The 22,500-nt window shown below is 39.4% G+C and overlaps 1 protein-coding gene and 1 pseudogene across 1 annotated transcript in view; one reads left to right on the forward strand and one right to left on the reverse strand.

Annotated features, from left to right (window-relative positions):
* Positions 1 to 22,500, forward strand: part of MAPKAP1 (MAPK associated protein 1) — a 278,059-nt gene that overhangs the window by 42,146 nt on the left and 213,413 nt on the right. Inside the window, 3 exon segments of the mRNA XM_023217139.2 lie at positions 11,022 to 11,170; positions 16,513 to 16,533; positions 16,535 to 16,654. Coding sequence (XP_023072907.1) covers positions 11,022 to 11,170; positions 16,513 to 16,533; positions 16,535 to 16,654 — 290 coding nt within the window.
* On the reverse strand, positions 10,292 to 10,469 carry LOC111545990 (annotated as a pseudogene).

The following is a 22,500-nucleotide window of genomic DNA, read 5'->3' on the forward strand; positions in this document are numbered from 1 at the left end:
CCTCAGCCTTCCGAGTAGCTGGGACTACAGGCGCCCGCCACTGCGCCCGGCTAGTTTTTTGTAATTTTTAGTAGAGATGGGGTTTCACCGTGTTAGCCAGGATGGTCTTGATCTCCTGACCTCGTGATCCGCCCGTCTCGGCCTCCCAAAGTGCTGGGATTACAGGCTTGAGCCACCGCGCCCGGCGTTTTTTGTATTTTTAGTAGAGACGGGGTTTCACCATGTTAGCCAGGATGGTCTCGATCTCCTGATCTCATGATCCGCCCGCCTCGGCCTTCCAAAGTGCTGGGATTATAGGTGTAAGCCACCTCGCCTGGCCCCTCATTTCTACTGAAAATACAAAAAAATTAGCCAGGAGGCAGGCAGATCACTTGAGGTCAGGAGTTTTAAGACCAACCTGGCCAACATGGTGAAACCCTGTCTCTACTAAAATATAAGAATTAGCTGGGCATGGTGGTGTGCGCCTGTAATTCTAGCTACTCAGGAGGCTGAGGCATGAGAATTGCTTGAACCTGGGAGGCAGAGGTTGCAGAGAGCTAAAATCGTGCCAGTGCACTTCAGCCTGGGCAACAGAGCGGGCGAGACTGTGTCTGAAACCTAAAAATAGGGTGAATTGAGTACCTCAAATATAGTTGCATCAGTCCCTTTTACAATGTGAGAAATAAATTCTTCAGCTTAAATTTTGATACATCTAATAGAGGATTTTGTTTGCTCCCCTACTTATTTTTTAAAGTCTAATCTACTTTAATTTTTGTTCATTGTTTCACAGAATATGTTGGAGAAATAGTTATGTCCCCTTTTGCTTTCATTTGTTACCATGCTATCCATTATAGAAGTGTACTTATACTTCTCTCCTTCAGTTTCCTTCCCTTTCTTTTCTGTGTCTCATGGATTTTGATAATTGAGCCTGTGGTCTTACTTCTGGAGAAGCTCTTTAATGTGTATGTTCATGCTTGAACTGTTACCCCTGGTTCTGGCCAGACCAGCAACCTGCCTGGTAGTCATTCCTGATGGTTAGAGTGAAACTTATCAATGCACAAAAGAATGTCTTTGGATTATCCCTTAGGCTGGGTCCTATCATTAAACCTCAGCTTGGCACTGTGGGTGTATTGAAGCATGCTAGAAAAGTGGAATCAGCAGTCCACTAAACATCTAACTGGCAAACTGAGCAGCCATCCTATTTTTATACATCTCCCACAAACGTACTGTCTCGGCAAGAAATGTCACATCTAAATCTTTTTGATTTTTATTGAGAATTTTGGGTGGGTAATAATTTATTCATTCTCTCATTTTAAGAATTGGGGGTCTCACTGTGTTGCCCAGGCTGGCCTAAAACTCTGGATTCAAGTGCCTCAGCCTGCTGAGGAGCTAGGACTACAGGCACATGCCACCATACCCAGCTTCATTCTCTCATTCTTTTTCTATTATTTATGCTTTGCTAAAATCCTTTCATTTGTTTTTCTTATCTTTGTTTTATTTCATTCCGCACTAGAAGAATCATCATTCTAAATAGGATGACCTCCCTGGAAGTATTCTTCTTTCACAATTATTCTGTCAACATCCAGTTTATCCTTTAAGACACAGCAAAAGGGCAGTCTTTTCATAGAGGAGATGGAGGGTTTGTGGAGACCATCTAGTCCGTACCTCAGTTCTTTATGAACTTGCTGATCCATGTGCCATGAGACCACATGATAGATGAAATACCTTAGAGTAAGATCCTTGTAATATTCCTGTAACTAAAACTGCATGGATAGATATGAAGATGGTGTCATCAGAAGTGTGCTTTGTTAGGAATAATGTCATATTAAGATCCAAGTATCTTTTATTTTATTATTTTAAAATGGCATTGGTATTTTATTCTTTACATAATTAGTTATTACCCTTACTAGTTGAATTATTTAACAAGTATTTCTTTCATAGCTCCTGTGCGGCTAATAATTCTATGCTGAGTGCTAGGAGGACTACATGAATCCTCTCCTCAAGAAGTTTGAAGTCTAATTGGCAAATAAGGCTTCTTATGCATGAAGTTAAATAATAATGCAAAACAACAATGTAGCTTATTTATATCAGTTATTTACATGTACCTGATGTTTTATGTAACTTCTATTATTGGTTTCTTAAGTAATGATTCCCAAATGCAGTGGATGTATAAAAATCAGAAATGCATCCAAAAGTGCATGTTATAATAACATTTCCTATACATTTCTAGGCCTCACCTATGGAATTCTTGATTTAATAGATGGGGCTTGCCGCCCACAAAGTTACGGTTTTCAGAAGTTCCCTGGGTGATTCTGATGAGTAATCTGCTCAGTATATAGTATGTTAGCCACTAAGTTTATTTCTTTTTTTCTTTTTTGGTTTTTGTTTTTGTTTTTGAGACAGAGAGTCTCCTTTCGTCAGGCTGGATGGAGTGCAGTAGCACACTCTTGGCTCACTGTGACCTCCACCTCTGGGGTTCACGCAGTTCTTGTGCCTCAGCCTCCCTAGTGGCTGGGATTACAGGCATGTGCCACCATGCTTGGCTAAGTTTTTTTAAAAAAAATTTAGTAGAGACAGGGTTTTGCCATGTTGGCCAGGCTGATCTTGAATTTCTGGCCTCTTGTCATCCGCCTGCCTTGGCCTCCCAAAGTGTTGGGATTGCAGGTGTGAGCCACTGTGCCCGGCCTATTTCATCTTCATTCAAAGCCAGCAAATTAGCTGTTAATATGTCTCTTTTACAGGTGAGAAAACTGGTGCTCAGAGGCCAAATAACTTTCCCAAGTTACTTACAAGTAGTAAATGGTAAAGCTGGAATTCACCTCCCGGACTCTTTGACCCCAAAGACTTTAGTCTTTCTACTCTGCTCTGCTCCCTCCCATACTATTGGCAGAAAGGAGCTGCTTCTGAAGTTTTGGGTATTGAGGAGTCTTTGGTGTTCTCTTGTTCCTTTTTTTTTTTTATAGAGTGAATCTTGCTCTGTTGCCCAGGCTGGAGTGTGGTGGCACGATCTCTGCTCACTGCAACCTCCGCCTCCCAGGTTCAAACAATTCTCCTGCCTCAGCCTCCCAAGTAGCTGGGATTACAGGTGCCTGCCACCATGCCTGGCTAATTTTTGTATTTTTAGTAGAGACGGGGTTTCACCATGTTGGCCAGGCTGGTCTCGAACTCCTTACCTCAGGTGATCCACCTGCCATGGCTTCCCAAAGTGCTGGGATTACAGGTGTGAGCCACCGTGCCTGGCTCTTATTCCTTTCCTTCTCTGTCAGCTATGGCCAGAGTTTGGGGAAGTTGCTGAACCCTCTATGTTTGGGGAAAAAAAAATTCAGGTACAGTGGCTCGTGCCTGTAATCCTAGCACTTCCAGAGGCCGAGGCAGGGGGATCACTTGAGCCCAAGAGTTCGAGGCCAGCCCTAGCAACATAGCGAGATCCCATCTACACACACACACACACACACACACACACACACACACACACACACACAATTAGCTGGGCCTGGTGGTGTGCTCCTGTAGTCCCAGCTACTCAGGAGGTTGAGATGGGAGGATCACTTGAGCCCAGGAGGTCAAGGCTGCAGTGAGCCACGGGGGTACCACAGCACTCCAGCCTGGGCAACAGAGGGCGACCCTGTCTCAAAAAGCAAAATAAGAAATTGTGTAGAAAAAAATTTAAAAATGAAAATAAGTTACCAGTAATCTCACATTCAGAGGCAACTGCTGTTGTTACCCTTTTGATGTATTTATTTTAGATTTCATTCATACATGTGAGTGTATATATTTTAAACAATATTCAATGTTTAATATAAAAAATATATATGTATATATTTTGACACAGGGTCTCGCTCTGTCACCCACGCTGGAGTGCAGTGGCACGATCATGACTCACTGCAGCCTTGACTTCCTGGGCCCAAGCAATCCTCCTGCCTCAGTCTCCCGAGTAACTATGCCACACAGGTGCATGCTACCTTGCCTGGCCAATTTTTGCAATGTTTTGTAGATGCGGGGTCTCCCTGTGTTGCCAAGGCTGGTTTTAAACTCCTTGACTCAAGCAATCCTCCTGCCTTGGCCTCCCAAAGTGCTGGGATTACAGGTGTGAGCCACCATGCCAAACCTCAAATCATATTTCATATGAGCTTTTTTGTATTTTTTGTGTATACAAGTAGTTCATAAAGATAAAATGTTGTGGTTATCTCCATGTAGATCCCATACTTTTACATTTCTTATTAACGTTATTTCCACATATTTTGTGTTACCATTGTATTTTTATTTTGTTTTTTTTTGAGATAGAGTCTCGCTCTGTCGCCAAGGCTGGATTGCAGTGGCACGACCTCAGCTCACTGTAACCTCCACGTCCTGGGTTCGAGCTATTCTCATGCCTCAGCCTCCCGAATAGCTGGAAAAACACGCACACGCCACCACACCCGGCCTACCATTATAAATAGGATCTTCTTCCTCATAAGTTTGTTATTGGTCTTTTGTAAATAAATCTGTTTTTTTAAATTCTAATTTTCATTTATTTATTTTTGAGACGGAGTTTTGCTCTTGTTGCCTAGGCTGGAGTACAGTAGCGTGATCTCGGCTCACTGCAACCTCCGCCTCCAAGGTTCAAGTGATTCTCCTGCCTCAGCCCCTCAAGTAGCTGGGATTACAGGTGTCCACCACCACACCTGGCTAATTTTTGTATTTTTGGTAGAAACGGGGTTTCACCATGTTGGCCAGGCTGGTCTCGAACTCCTGACATCAGGTAATCCACCCATCTCGGCTTCCCAAAGTGCTGGGATTACAGGCATGAGCCACTGCACCTGGCCAAAATCTGTTATTTTAAGGTATTTGTTTTGTATCCCATCACTCCCTAAATCCTTATAGTTCTAATGTGTTCCATGCATAAGTTCTGATACTCATTCTCATCTTCCGAATGCTATAGTGTGTGCTTTTTCATAAAGCTGATGATAATTAAATTTCCAGGCTATTTTTTTTTTTTTAGTTTTGTGTTCATAGGCGAATCCAACTGTTTATATTGGTTAGGACTTTTCAGTTGCTAATAACAAAAAGCGACTTGAAGGAGGGCTTTCAAGAAGTATAACTCTGCCTTATGAATAGCTTGGAACCAGAAGGAAGGGCTCTCATGACTTCCCCCATCTTGTCTTGGCTTCTTTCTGCCCACATGCTCTCTCTGTCCTCCCTTCCTATACCCTACCTCAGCAACTTCTTCTACTTCTCTGGTCCAGAGTTATTCATTCAACAAATATTTATTATTAAAAAATAATAAATTATTCCTTCAACAAATAGTGAACAAAACAAAGTCCTTGTCTTCATGGGGCTTATATTCGATTGGGGATAAACAGTAAATGTAATATGCCAGAATGGATAAATGGCATAGGAGAAGAATATAGCCAGGTAAGGGGAATAAGGAATGCTAGGCAGAGAATTTTGCTATTTTGTGTAGGGTGGCCAAGGAAGGCCTCATTAGGAAGGTACTGTTTGAGCAGAGATCTAAAGGAAGTGGAGGAGTGAGTCATGCAGATATCAGGGGATCTGATATCTGAGTGTTCTAAGAGGAGGAAATAGCAAGTGCAAAGATTCTGAGGCAGAAATGTGCCTGGTGTATTCAAAAAATAGAATAGCAAGGAAGGATACCTGTTGGTTAGAGCACAGTAAGCACGTGAAGAGTGGGATCAGAGAAGTCAGTAGTGGGGTTCCTAGTCATGGATGGTCTGGTAAGGAATTGTATTTTTTCTCTGAGGTGAATTGATCAGCATAGTGATGTGATATGTGACTTCTTTTCCCCCAGTTTAAATTTCCTTTAATAAAAAAACTTGATTGTAGAAAATTTCAGACATAAACAGAAGTAAAGAGAATGGTTTAGTGAACTCCCTTCACTCATCTGCCAGTTTCAACAATGATCAGTACATGGCTGGTCCTGTTTGATGTATACATTTTACTACCGGCCCTCCCAGATGATTTTTAAGCAAATTCCAGCTACTATATAATTTCATACCTAAATACTTTGTATTTTTAACACATAATAAAACTGTGGCACTACTACTCTCCAAAAAATTAATATTATTTTAATATTATTTATATCATTTAAAATCACATTATGTTTATTATAATGAAATATAATGATTACGTTGAAAAACATTTCAAATAATTTCTTTATAATATTATAAAGAAATTTTTTTTTTTTTTGAGATGGAGTCTCGCTCTGTTGCCCAGGCTGGAGTGCAGTGCTGTGATCTTGGCTCATTGCAAGCTCTGCCTCCTGGGTTCACGCCATTCTCCTGCCTCAGCCTCCTGAGTAGCCGGGACTGCAGGCGCCCACCACCACGCCCAGCTGATTTTTTGTATTTTTGTTAGAGACAGGGTTTCACTGTGTTAGCCAGGATGGTCTCGATCTCCTGACCTCGTGATCCGCCCACCTCGGCCTCCCAAAGTGCTGGGATTACAGGCGTGAGCCACCACGCCCAGTCAGAAAAAAAATTTTTGTTTTGAAGCAGGGTCTTGCACTTTGACTGGGGCTAGAATGCAGTGGCATGAACATGGCTCACTACAACCTCAACCTCCTGGGCTCAAGCGTTTCTTCCTCCTCAGCCTCACAAGCAGCTGGGACTACAGGCACAAGTCACCATTCCTGGCTAAGTTTTGCATTTTTTGTAGAGATGGGATTTGGCTGGTTTTGAACTCCTGGGCTCAAGTGATGTGCCCATCTTGGCCTCCCAAAGTGCTGGAATTATAGTTGTGAGCCATAGTGCCTGGCCAAGAAATAATTATTTAATATTATTAAATATCCAATTGTTGTTCATTATTTCTCAAATCATCTCAAATGTTTCTTTTTCCCCTATTGGTTTGTTCATGTTTGGATCTAAGATCCATCTACTACTTTGGTTAATGTCTCATTTTTTAATCTATAGCTTCTCTTTCACTTTTTTTCTTATAATTTATTTGTTGAAGAAATTGGGTCATTTGCTGAGTAACAAAGTTATTTAAAATAATTCCCCTCTTTGTGGTTAATCTGCCAAGTCATTATTATACTTAGGTTCATTTATTTCATTTTGCCTTTGTTTTTAGAGGTTACACTTTTAATTTTCTTTTATAATTATTTAAAATGGCTTCAAAGTCAAAAACATAAAGCAAGATAAAGTCAGAGAAATCTAGCTTCACATTCTATTCCCTTCACTCTTTTATAGTCATTTTTAAAATGATTTTTTGTCCCTTTAAAACTATATATAAGCATATTTATGTTTATATCCCCCTTTTTTAGATTAAAGATAACATACTATACATACTGTTTTGTACAATCTGTAATTTTTTTCATTTAGTAATATATTCTGAGGATTTTTCTGGAGCAATATATAGAGATAAGCTTCATTCCATTTTACAGCTGCATACTACTCTATGATACAGATGTACCAGTGCCAACCCATGGCCCAGTCAGGGATGTTTGATTGTTTTCAGGCTTTTGCAAATGGCACTGCAGGGAATAGTTTTATGCATATTTTTTAAGATTTTGTTTTACTAATGTATCTAAGTGGTATTTGTTGGGTCAGAGGGTAAATGAAGATATGATTTTCCTTGATCTTCTGAATTCCCTTTCATAGGACTTTTGCTGTTACCCACCAGTAACATATAGAGTGTCTATGTCCTCAGAGCCTCAAACTTTTAGATTTTTGCCAATCTGGTGAAATGTAGTTTTAATTTGCATGTCTCTTATGAATGTGGTTGAGAATCTTTCCATTTAATAGCTGCTTACATTTCCTTTTCTGTGAACATTTCATATTTTTTGTCTTATTTTTCTGTGTTGTTCAGTGTCTACTTTTAGAATATTTATATCTTAGGAATATTGACCTTTATTCTTTCCTAATTTATCATTTGTCTTTTTACTTCTTTCCCATACAAAAGTATTTTCTTTTTATGTGGTCAGATTTATCAAGTTTTCTCCTCATTCTGAAGTTTGTAACTTGTATTTTAAAAGACTCATATTGGCGGCTATGTCAGGAAGAAACAAGTGTCGGGATGGAGGAGGCAAGGGCAGAAACAGTAAAGTGGGTTTGAAGGTGATGATGATAATACAGTGGTGCTAGCGGTTGCCACGGTTCTGAATAGCTTTTGAAGTATTGGTTGATGGGTAGGATGTAGGATGTGAGAAATCAGGATGACTCCCAAGTTTTTGGCCTATCAGAACTGAATTGCCATTAACTGAGGAGATTGTGGGAGTGGGAACTTTGGGGAAAGATCAAGAGTTTGGTTACGGATAGGTAACACTTGAGGTGCCTGGTGGGCATCCAAGTGAAAGTGTCCAGTAGAAAGTTGGATGTCTATAATTTCAGGGAGTGTTTAGGGTTAAAAATAACCACTGAGAGTTGGTAGCATATACAGGATATTTACTTGGGGTTTCCCTTTTTCTTTACTTTTTTTGAGATATGCTTTACATGTAGTGAAATGTACAGCTATTAAATGTACAGCTCAATGACTTTTGACGGACATATACATTTATATAACTAGCATCTCAGACAAGTATAGAGCAATTCTGTCACCCCCAAAGAAGTTCCCTGGTGCTCCTTTTTAGTCATTCTACTCCCCAGAGGCAAGTATTGTTCTGATTTATGTCACCACAATTTAGTTTTGCCCCTTATAGATGGTATTTAAAAGGATATGAGTGGATGAGATCACCAGTGGTGTGAATGTAGATTGAGAAGAGGTCCAAGTGCTGTGCCTTGGGAAATACCAGTGATTCAAGGGGGAAATGAGATGAATCAGCAGAGGGACCAAGAAGGAGTAGCCTGAGAGACAGTATAAAAGCCAGATAGAGTGGAGTCCTGGGGAGCAAGTGAAAAAAATGTTAAAACACGAGGGAGTGATGAACCGTGTCAAATGCTGCCAAGACATCTTCTAAGATGAGGATTAAAAATTGACCAACAGATTTAGCAACAAAGGTTTCATTGGTAACTTCGATGAAAGCTGCTTTGGTGGAGTAGTGTGACCTGAATATGCCTGCTTGGAGTGGATTTGATTGAATGGAAGTGGAGGTACTGGACAAAAAGAATATAGAAGACATTTTAAGAAGGAAAAAAATATGGTAGTAACCAGAAGGGAGGGAGTATGGGATAGAGAGCAGATTTTTTTTTTTTTTTAATGAGCAGTGTTTCAGTACTGTGTGCCAATGTGACTAATTCAGTAAGATAAAAAGTGACAATGGAAGAGAGAGAAGAGAATTACTGGAGAGCTGTTCATGAGTTGGGAAGAGGGATGGGATCTAGTGCACAAGGAAGGGCTGGCCTAAGGTAAGGGCAGAGGGAGTTCATCCATGGTAACAGGAGGACAGGCAGATAGAAGAGCAGATGAGAGCATGCAAAAGTTCTCTTTGGTTGTTTCTGTTCTCCAAGCCTCGACAAAGGAGGAAGAGGGGAGGAGACTTTAGGTTGAGGGGAGAGGTCTGAGTGTGAATATTTGAGAATGAAAGGGTTAATCATAGCATCACTTTGCACCTAACCCTATTGGTAACAGCTGTGTGACGTCTATACATTACTTAAGCTTGGGATTCCTCAGTTTCTTCATGGAGCTAGTAGTAACATCTCTCTTAGCATCTGTGAAGACTGTGACTGTGCCAGGTGAGGAAAATACCTAGTATTGATCCTGGCTTATAACAGATGCTTAATAAAGGATCATTTCTTTCCCAATTATAACCGTGAAACTGGTCATAGATTACAGGTAGAAAAGTACTTCCCATATTTAAAATATTACTTTTAATCAAATTATAGTCTAATTCCTCTTCAAATCTGTGTTTAATATGTTGATTATGTCGAACTTCTGTGCTCAAGTGATCCTCCCACCTTGCCTTTCTAAAGTGCTGGGATTACAGGTTGGAGCCATGGTGCCCAGCTGCAGTTACATTTTTTTTGGAAGTCCTAAGTGACTGTTACAGAGTTCTGTTCTCTCTCTTGGTTTAATTTGACAATGCTAAAGTGGAATGGGGTTGAACATGTTTATTGCAGATTTTAAAGTCTCAGATTGAATTATTTAAAAACTTTAAGTGTGGACATTTCCTGATAGTCACTTATCATCTAGCTACCACCACCTTGATTAATATTCCAATTGATTTAGAGAATTAAATGATCTTTGAAAAGATACGAAACTTGTCTTGGTTCACTGATGAATAAGAACTGAAGATTCAGATTTAATAATAATTTAATCTGAATTATTTCAATCATTCATTCATGCAACAAAATTTATTGAGTTAGTCTTACCTTGTTCATTAGTGCCCTAATGTGTAAGAACCTTGGTCAGGTGCAAATTCTAGTTCTGTTACTTATTAGCTGTGTGGTCCAGGGCTAATCAGAATATTCTAAGCTTGTTTCCACATTGACAAATCTGAGATAATGCTAGTATCTACCTCAGAGGCTTGTTATGAGGATTAAATGAGATATATTGACTTGCTAAATAAATGTTAGCTACTGTTACTACACTTGATCTTAGCCAAAAGGCCAAGAAGCAATAAATGTTAGCTACTGTTACTATAAATATCCTTTCTCTTTTTCTCCTCTTCATCTTTAGCATCAAGAGTTTGTGCAAGGTGCAACTGAAGAGTGTTAGAGGATTAATATGTAGATCTTGACCTTGAAGAACTAGAATTCCAAAATCACATAATATTAGAGGCAGGAGAGATCTTTGAGATTATCTAGTTTGACAAGCCCAGAGAGATTTAGAGAAGTGTTCACTATCACATAGCTTGCTGTTAGCAAAGCCGGGCCAAAGCTTAGGTCTCCTGGCTGTGAGTGCTCTTCTTATAAAATGGCTCCGTTGTTGCTTTGTCTGATTCTCCCCTCTCCCTTAACCCCTTCTCTTTCCAAATTGACTCTCCTGGCCTGCACGTTTTTCTGTGCTCTGCCTTTTCAGTGCACAGTATATTGTGGGGCTTTCTGCATACATCTGACCTGAACATGCCTCTGGATGCTTTTTCCTTCAGGTTCTAAGGAAGACTTTTTAGGGAAGCTGGACAAGTTGTCTCTGTGTAATCATAGGATGTTTTTCTTCCTCTTGTGTCACAGCCCAGGAGTTAAAGACACTGTTTGAAAAAAAGTCTCTCAAAGAGAAGCCTCCAATTTCTGGAAAGCAGTCAATATTATCTGTACGCCTAGAACAGTGCCCTCTGCAGCTGAATAACCCCTTTAACGAGTATTCCAAATTTGATGGCAAGGTAAGTAAAAATGAGACTTTGTCTCTTTAAGTAAAACTGTAATTGAGTGGAGTTGTTTTTGGTATTATTATTAGATTTAGGGTTTCAGAATGCTTCATAGAATGTCAGTTGACAGTTATAGAATGTCACTCCACATTTTCTAAGACTGTTGATGTAAAGGTATGAATTTGGGTTCGGTGTTGTTTCCACAGTAATATATTTGGGAGGATTAAAACAAAAACAGTCCTGTGCTTTCTTATTCTCTGTTTCTCTGTGTATAGATATCTCAGGAGTGTTGTATTTTAATCCTCCCAAAAGTATATATACATATATATGTATATATGTATAGTATATATATGTTTATATATAGGTGTGTATATGTATTTATATATATATGATAGAAAGAGGAGGGGGAGGAAGGGAGAGAGAAATGTATATGTGTATATTTTTAATCTGTTTTATCTCCTAAGTATACTTGAGAAGTTGGATTAGTTAGATTGTGATTAATCAAGGTCTAATTGTGTTGGGAAAGCCTTGAAAGTGGTTCTGGGAGGCAATTTGCATTGTCTTGATTGATTCTTTATTATAATTGTAGAAATTGTTGAGATCTGAGCTTTATTTCAGAATCCTAGGCTATTGCTTGCATTTCAGTATTTCACTGTAGTGGGATCTTGACACTTGCTATGGAGGCTAACTTTATTTTTTGCCTGTTTGTGCTAACCGTTTGCTGTTATAAAATTAAACTGTGTTTTTTCCTTTTAGAAACATGGCCACTGTTTCAAGTGGATCCTAGTTTCATGTGCAGCACCCCTTCCCCAAACCCCTGCCTTCTTGTGTCTCTGTGCTGACCTGAGCAGGGCCTTGTTCAGAAGACAGTAGCGGTTGATTTTTGTATTTATTGCCGTGATGTTTGCTGTCTGGCAGTGCTGTGGAGTGCTGAGTGATAGCTTTTTGCCTGGAGGTGTCATGTATAATCTGTCTTATTTCAATGCCATTGCAGTTAATAAACATATAGCTTTTTGCTTATGCTTGAATTTTATTTATTTATTTATTTTTTTTTCATGAGCTGGTTCTGTCAGTTGTCCTCTTTGAGCGGAGATGTTTTCTCTTCGAAAGACTTTTACTTCCTACAATTCAGCAGGTTTCCATAGGTTTAAGTAAGCGTGTATGGCCATCAGCACATGAGGTTATTGATGTTTCTGGGAGAGAAGAGCAAAAACTAGAAACAAAATGCATAAATAATATAAAGATCCTAATATACTCAGGAAGTTTCCTCCAAAAAACACCTGACAGCACTTTTAGTAAGTTACAGACTGTATTGATGTAAAGCCTCTCTTTCTCCTGTTTTGTGGAATGTAGTACAGAGAAAGGAGTTCCCCCAGGGGACAGGAATGTCAGCCTCTGGAAAATGGCGAGTTGGACTATATAGGATTTTTAAAAAAATACTACAATGGATTCATTTAGACATATGAGAAGTTATTGTTGGGATTAGGGTAAGCAGTTGGAATTTATTTGCTTCCATTGTGTGATACCATCTCATTGTTTGAGGATGTAATTTCTGGAATAGTTAATGTGTGATAATGTGTTTATATATAAAAAAAAGCATAGATCTTTTAAAATACTCTAGAATTCTCTTTATACCATAGACTTTATTGTTAATTACTTAGGTTTGGATTTGTCACAAGGTTGTGAACTCTGCTTGGTGTGTATATATCTAACTTCTGAAGTACCAGCAGGAAAATAAAAAGTAAACCATTTCCTTAGTCACAAAGGAATTATTCTCGCTAGATGTGTGTTTACACTGAAGACTCTCAATGCTTTTGTCATAGCAAGTCCATTTGTAATCCACAAAGGATGTGAGTGCAGAGCAATCACCATTATGCATTGATTAAGAAAGATTTAGATATTGATAAGTCTATCTTATGTGATGCTATTGTATTATTATCTTACATATTACAGTTGCTAAAATACAATTAAACCCTTGTTCTCATCTATTATTTAATATTGATGCATTTGGCAGATATGTAATGAAAATGGCTAATATTTGAAGGATATTGTACTGTACATATTAAATTACTCTTTCTTTATCTTTGTGAAATGCATCAATATGATATACAATGACATCTCAATGATTAATAGAGAATTATACTTGAGTCAAGCCTTTTTGTAACCTAGAAATTAAAATGACTATTCAAATAACACCTCAAAATGATCAAATTAGCATTTTGTGATTGCATAATAATGGGATTGTAGTAGTTATAACAGCACCATGGCTGCCTCTAGAGTTAAGATCATGTCAACCCCTTGATAATAAAGCCTTTTCCGTGAGAGTCGACTCTAATAATTTCCAGATTGATTCTTCCCATAAATCATCTGACATTCGGCACTAAATTTTTGTTACTGTTGTAACTTAAAATTATTTTATTTTTATTCGGCTCATATTTAAGAAATGAAATGAGTGTCTTGTTTTAATGATTCACTGTCTTATCATTGGAACGCCATACTTTTTGCCTCAAATATAAGGGTTTGCTACGTATTTTGATACTCCTTTTTTTTTTTCACAAAGGTTTGTTAAAGCCTCTGAAATATGTACAGTTTTCCCCCCTACAAATATTCACAATGCTTTTCTTGGGAATAACTCTTGCCTTATTTACATAATTAACTGAGTTGCTTAGGTCTCTTGGGCAAATAGTACATAATTGGGGAGAGAAGGGGACAGGGAAGAGTTTGGGGTCTAATTAAATATGCTAAAAAACTATTTAATTATGTATTTCCTCAAGAGACTAACTGCTGTGAAATCCTTAAGATTAGTGTTAGATTTGAAGAAAAGATTTTGCTTTTGCAATGGCTTTGCTATTACATTTTAGTCAAGCAGGCACATCTAGTGTTCTTAACAGTTTGTGCCAACTGGGTTGTTGGTTTTAATGATTCTAAGGGTGAGCTTCACTTAACTATTGTGCTAAATTAAAGTGAATATTTCCAAGTAATTTTTGGTTCCTGTAGCTGGTTAATAATTTTATAAAAAGCTTTTTTAGATTGTGGTTAGCTAATTTTTAAGGCATGAAATTGAGAGGGAAAGGCTGTAGTTAGGCATGTGTGCCTTGTAATTTTGACAATTTTGGGGGTCAGGTGTATCATGTTGATACTATTTCTTTAGCATGTTGGTGATGCTGTCTGTGATCTCTTTTAGAGTCTGCATTATCAATAACTGTTTACTGATCATTTGAAAAAAGTTCAAGGTTGATTGCCAAGCAGTTTTAGGGCATGCTTTGGTCAGACCGGCAAAACCAGCCTCAGGCATCTGCCTGAATTCTTAAGCATTGTTGAGAATGGAACCCCTGAATAGCCTCATTAACAACACAAAACCTCTATTCTAGAGGTTGAGACAATTGGAAAACTTTTTGTACCAGTCCTGATTTCACTGGATGTGGGAGCTGTTGGTTGTGACAAGAGGTTGCTTTGAGGTGATCGGGGAGTGGGCTTTGCTGAGAGGCAGTAGACATTCAGCACTGATTTAAGTGCCTCAAAATATGTGGTTTTTCTGCCCTGTTTCTCCACCTGTTTCAGATTAGGTTATGTTTTAAGAAGGAAATCTAACCCTATCCATTTTATGCCGTATCACTTTCTTGAGACTCTTTTGCTAGCACATTATCACTATTCTGGTCAAATTACATTTGCAGATATTATCCTTAGTAGACCATCAGAAGTTCAAGTACCCATTTCCTGTCAATACAGTTACTAATAAAAAAAGAAGGAGGGGACTGATTAGCAAGTTATGTCATCTCAGTCAGTTTTTTTCACCTCTGAAAGGAGATGAGTGTGAGTTCCTCACAAGGCTCCTAAGACCATCAGATAGGATAATGCTAGGATGAAGCATCTAGCACAGTGAGAGGCAGCATCATTTAGTAAAGCGACCTATTCTGTAGTAAAGCCTCAGTTGGAATCTCCATGGCTCCACTGTGACCTCAGGCTAGCTACTTAACCTCATGAAGCATGGAGTTCAGGATAAACTACCCTAAAATGTGGCACCTTGGAATATTGAGTATCATAATCTGAAGGAACTTGAGAAATGGCAGGAATAACTCTGATCTTCCCCTGCCCATCTCCCCTAAGCAGGTCACAAGGCCCTCATGTGAGATATGTTCTCTCTCTGCCTGGAGGAAAGGAGCATCCTCATCTCCGAAGATGAATCTTAAAGAACAGGCTTTGCTAAATTTCCCCGCAGTTTACAACACTTACTTCCTACCTTCATCCTGTTATATATTCCACATGACTCTCCACTTTTCATCAAACTTAATGTAAAAACTCTCAGATTTAACCAACAGTTTCTTGGGTCTTTTCTTAGGAAGGCTCTATGCCATGTAAAATTTAGGTTAAATAAATCTGTGTGCTTGTCTTTTGTTACTCTGTTTCTTGTTACAGGGGCCTCAGCCAAGCATTTACAAGGGTAGAAGGAAAAAATGTTTCTTCTCTACAAGTTCCAGTCCTGATAGGTGAAAGAAATGATGACTGTGTATCTTCCTCAGGAAGATGAAATGAGCAGGATGTGTAGTACATAGGAAACAAATATTCCACTTCTGCTGCTTTCTCTTTGTAAAGGGGTGACCCGGCACTGACAATGGGACAGTGGCGATGTCTCTCTCACGTACTTCATTATGAGGTTGACAGTACTGAGTGAGAGGGAATGTGTTTGTAAAAGCCGGGGATTTTAGAATAGTGTCTTAAAGAAGAAGTACAGCAGAGTGGGGGTGAAAACGGTCTGCACATTGAAGTTCAGGGAATCCAGTGGGGTTCTCGTCCTTCACTAGGAAGATTGAGACAAGTAATTACTTCCTTTGGGTGGATGGGGGAATGGCTATTTTTTTTTTAAACCTTGGGTGAGAAAATGGTTCAATATTGGTGATTGCTTGGCAGTTTCTAAAATGTTAAATATCCTACTTTTTGGGCCTAGCTAAATACTGTTTTCTAAATATAAGGGGAATCTTTGACTTGACAAGTGCTTGAAAGAACAAACCAGTTCTGGTTCATATAGACAACTGTGACTTTGATTGTGTTAACTTGTTAGAAAGTAACCATTTCTCAGTTAGAAACTGTTTTAACAGGGAAGCTGCAGAGAGCATGGGGGAAGGGATAATTCATGAGTGCTAATTGCTTGGCTGTTAATTTTCATAAGTGTTGATAGAGGCAGTTCCTTAAATTAAACTTTGTTTAAAATGTATCAGGGGAAATATTCCACAATGTCGAGCCTGAAGTGAAAATTAATATGAATGCTGTGGCAATTAACACATACTGGTTAATAGCTTTTAGCAGCATTTTGGGATGATAGTCCTTAAATACATTTTTGCATGCTGCTCTTGTTTCAGCATTGTTCCAGTCTATGTCTGGATAATTATGAACAAATGTTTTTTACAATCATTGGCATTAAATAGCTCTCTTCAAAGAAAGTCACTTAAAACTTTTCAGAAAAGCATGAAGCCACCAAGAAATGTTGCAAACTCAGAAAAGGTCAGCGAATTGAAATCATGTAAAAAGAAAAATTACCCTTAGCGGAAAAGGCAACTCATCTGAACTTGGAAAATGTGCTATTCTTGTGAGAATGGTCCCTTCTAATATGTTAAACTACATTTGCTTCTGGATCTCTTTCCAAAAATAAAAAATTAAAAAAATTTAAAAAAATGTAGCCTGGGCTTTTTAGTGTTGGGTATGTTTCTAGAAAGCAGCTTTTACTTAATGCTGCCTGAGCTGAGGCAGTGGCCTTGAGCCTAAGGGTCTTCTGGCCTTACTTCCTTCTCCTTTACCCCCACCCCCTACTCAGCTGGTGGGGGTGCGGGGGTAACCATGAATGAAGAAAGAAGTTGGCTGCATAATACTGAAAGTCCACCACTGCTCCTTTCAGTAAGAGTTCTCCAGGGCTTTGCTTGCTTAGTGCCCAGTAAGAGACAAATCCAGAATGACTGTATTTTGAATTAGGAGCTATTTGTCTTACTTGTTCAGTGGCTTCATTTACATGCTTTTGTTTTGAGACAGAGTCTCTTTCTGTTGCCCAGGCTGGAGTGCAGTGGCACCATCTCAGTTCACTGCAGTCCCTGCTTCCCAGGTTCAAGTGATTCTCCTGCCTCAGCCTCCCGAGTAGCTGGGATTACAGGCACCAGCCAACACACCCGGCTAGTTTTTGAATTTTTAATAGAGATGGGGTTTCACCATATTGGCCAGTCTGGTCTCAAACTCCTGACCTCAGGTGATCTGCCCGCCTTGGCCTTCCAAAGTGCTGGGATTACAGGTGTGAGCCACTGCACTCAACCTACATACTTCTTTAAAGAAAAGTCTCAACATGATTTTAGCAGTTATTCTCTTGGCTACTTATCTCTGTGACTGTATTTTGCTAGTCTTCCTTTCATAGATCAGTTTTTGTTAGTCTATTTCTAAAAGAAGATGGAGATTAGATATTCACTACCTTTTACATATTCCGGTATATGGTATAGAAGGATTGCTGGGCATAGTGGCTCATGCCTGTAACCCCAGGATGTTGGGAGGCTGAGGCGGAAGAATCACTTGAGCCTAGGAGGTTGAGACTGCAGTGAGCTGTGATTGCACCACTGCACTCCAGCCTAGGTGACAGAGCAAGATGGTGTCTGAAAAAGAAGGATCAACTTCATTAAAGACATCTCTTTGTGAGATTATTTCCCCCTTACCATTATATTAACTCTCTCCTGTTGCTTCATGTTACACTGAAAATCCCAAGGGAAGACATTGGGATTTTTGTCTTGATGGTCAGTTCATAATGAGTTAAACAGGAATCACAACAAAATTTTTCGGCATTTTACTCTGAAGTTAAATCCTCTATGCTGAGTTCTTAAAACTAACTTCTTCCACTCTGAGCTCTGTGTCTAGGCCTCATTTCTGCAGTTAGCTGTGAACCTTGCCAGTCTGTGGTGGCTTCCTTTGTTGTGGAGCCATCTTCTGAAAATTCCATGAGGTAGAATTCACCATTGGTTTAAGGCTTTTCAAAGGAAGGCAGACTCTTGCCGTGGAAAGAACATGTTTGTCAGGCTTGGGTTAAAATCTTTTGATCTGAGAGCTAAAGGATGAGTAAGAACTAGTTAAGAACAGGGGGAGGAAAAAGGAGGAACAGAAGGTCTGAGGCAAGTGGAATTTGGCAGTTTCGAGGAACCAAAAGAAAGTTATGTGACAGGAGCCCTAGGGTGAAGTAGATGGTGGTGAAAGGTGAAGCTCTGGGGCAAGACCAGGTATGATTGGTAGAGGTGTTCCCTTTAACCTAATGGCACAGGGAAGCCTTGAACAAGGATTTAAATGGGGAGGTGAGGTAATCAAATCTGTTTTGAAAAGACCCCTGGGGATGTGCTGCCGAGTATATCCCTAAGAAGGATTTGTGAGGATAGAGAAAGTAATCAAGACATTTTTTGCAGTGCTCTGGGTGAGAGAGTGGTAACCTGGGCTTGCTTGTTAGGATGAAGATGGAGTGAATGAATTCACGAGATGTTTAGTAATAGGCAAAAGTGATTGGATTTGATGATGTATGTAGGGAACAGGGTTAGAGAGGGGTTTGAAGGATGATTTTCTGGTCTGTGTCTGGCTTGTGGAGCTGGATGGATAATGAAACCATCCCTGAATTAGGAAGCACTGAAAGAGGGCCAAAGATGAGGTGGACATTCCCATTGGCAGCTGTTTTGGACTTGCTGACCACAAATCATAGTCTGTTACCATGTCCTTGAAGACACTACATGTTTTTGGGAGGTGGGATATAGCCTACTTGTCTGGTTTGTGTTTGGGGAATCTGAGGCAGTGCTCTCTGAGGTGAGAGTGGAGCAAGAAGCCTCTTCTTTGTTCTTGCTTGTCAGCCAGCCTTGGAACTGGCTAAGGAATTGCCTTTAGACGTTAGTCACCTTCCAGATACTTCCTCTCCCATCAGTCACTTCCTCTTAGATGACAGGGATGTGCGCTCAGATGCCCAGCCCGACTCACCAGGCCATTCAGAGGAGAAAATGACAGGGTAATTTTATTCTTTTATTTTCAAGAGAGTAATTTTAAAGAGGCAGATGTCAGGTGTCATTTAAGACATGTTGATTGTAATTCTTGGAGGTTAGAGGACTAAGAAGTAAACAACATGGACGTATTTTTGTTACAATGAGATAACTGTTATCGTACTACCTTCTCACTACCTGATCAATTACCAGGTTAGTAGAGGGAATCTGATTGGAATGAATATCAAGCACTGAGGTCTAGCCCAGGAGACAATCCTTGTAGGCATGGAGGGGACTAGGGATGGTGTGATTTTACATTCAGCCTTCTCATCATGGGGTACTTTGCTCTGCATGATTTGCCGTGGAGAGATTGTCTTCTCTCTCAAAGAATGAGGCCCTGATTTTACTATCTTGAAGACCTCTATCCAGAGAAATCAAATGACAGCCTAGGGTCACCTAGCTGGGCATGGAATCCAGGTGTTCTAATTCTCAGAGATTTTTATTTTCTTATTTTCTTTCTTTTTTTTTTTTTTTGGAGATGGAGTCTCACTCTTGACTGACTGCAACCTCCGCCTCCCAGGTTTAAGCGACTCTCCTGCCTCAGCCTCCCAAGTAGCTGGGATTACAGGTGTGCACCACCATGCCCAGCTAATTTTTGTATTTTTAGTAGAGGCGGGGTTTCACCATGTTGGTCAGGCTGGTTTCCAACTCCTGACCAGGTAGTCAGCCCGCCTTGGCCTCCCAAAGTGCTGGGATTACAGGTGTGACCACTGTGCTGGGCCGAGATTTTTTATTTTCATTAATGACATTCATACTCACAAAATGGAAACTTGATTTCCAGGACTACTAGGCCATGTGGTAGAAGGAACACTGACAGAGAATCAGAAGACTTTAGTGTTAGTCCTGGCCATGCAATTCTTTCTCTCTGATGTAGAACAAGTCATCTCTCATCTCTGAGCCTTGATTTCTGCATGTTTAGAACCAGGAACGTGGCTTAGATGACCTCTTGGATTCTTTTTGGCTTTAAGATTCCAGAGTTTTGTGATTAGGGAGGTGATTGACATCAGTGAGATGTAGGGAGGTACAGATGGGAAAACTACAACTTTTGAAGGGCTAATCTTTTGTATATACATTGGAACTTCCCTCTTAATTATCCTAACAGAACAGTGATCTAGGGAGTGTTAGCTCCAGGTGAGGGAACAGGCTGAGAGAGAGAAAGTGACATGCTCCAGGATTCCCCATTAGTGTGTGGCAGAGCTGGTATTCAGCTCCTTTCTCTCCTATTCCAGTACCACAGCTCTTTTTCCTAGACTCTTGCAGTCATTGTTAGGCAAAAACAAAAACAGTTAATGTTTGAAATTTTTTAAAATTTAAAAACAAAAGGTTTTCCTTTACCAGTGGACTTGAAACCTGACAGACTGGTTTAGATCTTTTTATCAGTTATATGCGTTGGGCAAGTTACTGCGTCTTGTAAGCCTTAACTTCCTTACATGTTTAAAAAAAAAAAAAAAAGATATTGGGACTGGGGAAGGGGAATGCTTTCAAAACGTAGAATCTGGTGTGTGTCTCACAAATGTTTGTCTATTTCATTGATTTTCCTGGTGTGCAGAGTGGATTCATTCATACATCTTTATCCATTGAATACATTGTTTACTAGGCACCCACACTGTACTGGCTCATTTCAAACATTTATTGCATACCAGCTCTGTACCATGCACTGATAAATAAGATGGGGCTAACTGCCCTCGGGGAACTTAAGGACAAGAGTGGCCATATGGCCATCAAGTGGAGAAACTATACTTCACATGAATGATTGTACCCAGTGCTGAGGACTATGACAGTGGTCCATGACATCAGGTGCACCTGACTGAGCAGAGGAACAGAACCATGAACAACAAACCGGAGAGCAAATGTGATGGTCACTGTAGATGAGTAGTAGGTGAATACTGTCTACTGCTTGGATCTCAGCCAGTTTCTTATACTTGGTGTGTTTGTCCGAATTTCAGTTGTATTCCTACAGGCCAGGGAATTCAGCTTTGGTCACTCTTATAATGAAGCCCAGAATGGTACTCTCCACATAGAAATGTGGAAGTTTTTAAAAATGGCAGTGATAAATTTCAAACGTCATTATTCTTTGAGGCTTGCAACTACATGGCAGTATCATAAGAGCTGTGTTTTATTAGTATTTCCACTTTACTTTCTGTTAAATTGAAGTTTTAACACCTAGACAAAGATACATGTAAGAAAGTAAGTTTAGGAAATTTGCAAAATATGCTGCTATGCAACCAAAGATTAAATTGATTTGTTATATGTGCATTTAGCTACAATTCATTTTAATTGTCCGTATGAAGTTAAAAAGTATTAGTGTCAGATAAAGATTCATCACCAGAGTGTGATTTAAGGCTGGTGCTGGAGAACGCAGGCATGTGTTCCGGCAGATGTTTGTATAAGGCGCTGTCTTTCCTGACAGCAGTTAAAAAGTATGGTTATAGTAATCAAATTGTGGTGCAGCGACTCAGAGGCTAGGGCCAGATTGAATTAAAATAGATATAAGATTTATGAATAGCAATAGCTGTGATAAAATTTCACTGCCTTCTTCAACAGGAAGGACTTTTTCCACTGTGGAAAGAAGAAAATCTAATAACCACTTTTCTAAAACTGTGGTTTTGCTGACTTTCATTTTCTCTTCCTAATTATGGTATCAAAACAATAACTTGCTGGGTTCTTTTTTCAACCATGATGACCTTTTTTTCCTCTTTCTGTTTTATTAGGTTTCTAGCTTTAAAACAAGTCTTTTTAAATGATGTTATTGTTTTAGTTTAGAAACAAAATTCATAAAATCTAGCCTATGAGATTTAAGCCCCCTTTTAAGGAAAGTTTTATCATTATTACCATAGCTCCATTTTATTGAGTCTTATTTTGTACCAAGTCCTCTAATGGACTTGATATGTAGCAATTTGTTCAGTCCTCGTAACATTCCTTACTATTACTGTGATACAGAGAAGGAAACTGAAACTTCACAGAAGGGATAAATGATGACTTGGATTTGAAGCTAAATTTGAGACTCTTGGCCTCCTGATGGCATTGTATTAGTTTTTTGTTTTGTTTTGTTTTTAAGAGACAGGGTGTTGCTATGTTGTCCAGGCTGGTCTCCTGGGCTCAAGTGATCCTCCCACCTCTACCTCTGTATTCCTTTTAAATTTATTCTATCCCAGGAATTTACAATACTAAGATCTCTAGTCTTTTCACCACCCAAAGGCTTTGAGGTGGTTCTCAGACTGACACAGGAAAAGCATTTCTTTAATATTCACGAAATACATAATTTAAAATATGGAATACCTCTGTGTACAGTTGATACAATATTTGAGG

Source organism: Piliocolobus tephrosceles, chromosome 14 (assembly GCF_002776525.5).
Source record: "Piliocolobus tephrosceles isolate RC106 chromosome 14, ASM277652v3, whole genome shotgun sequence".
Lineage (NCBI taxonomy): Eukaryota > Metazoa > Chordata > Mammalia > Primates > Cercopithecidae > Piliocolobus > Piliocolobus tephrosceles.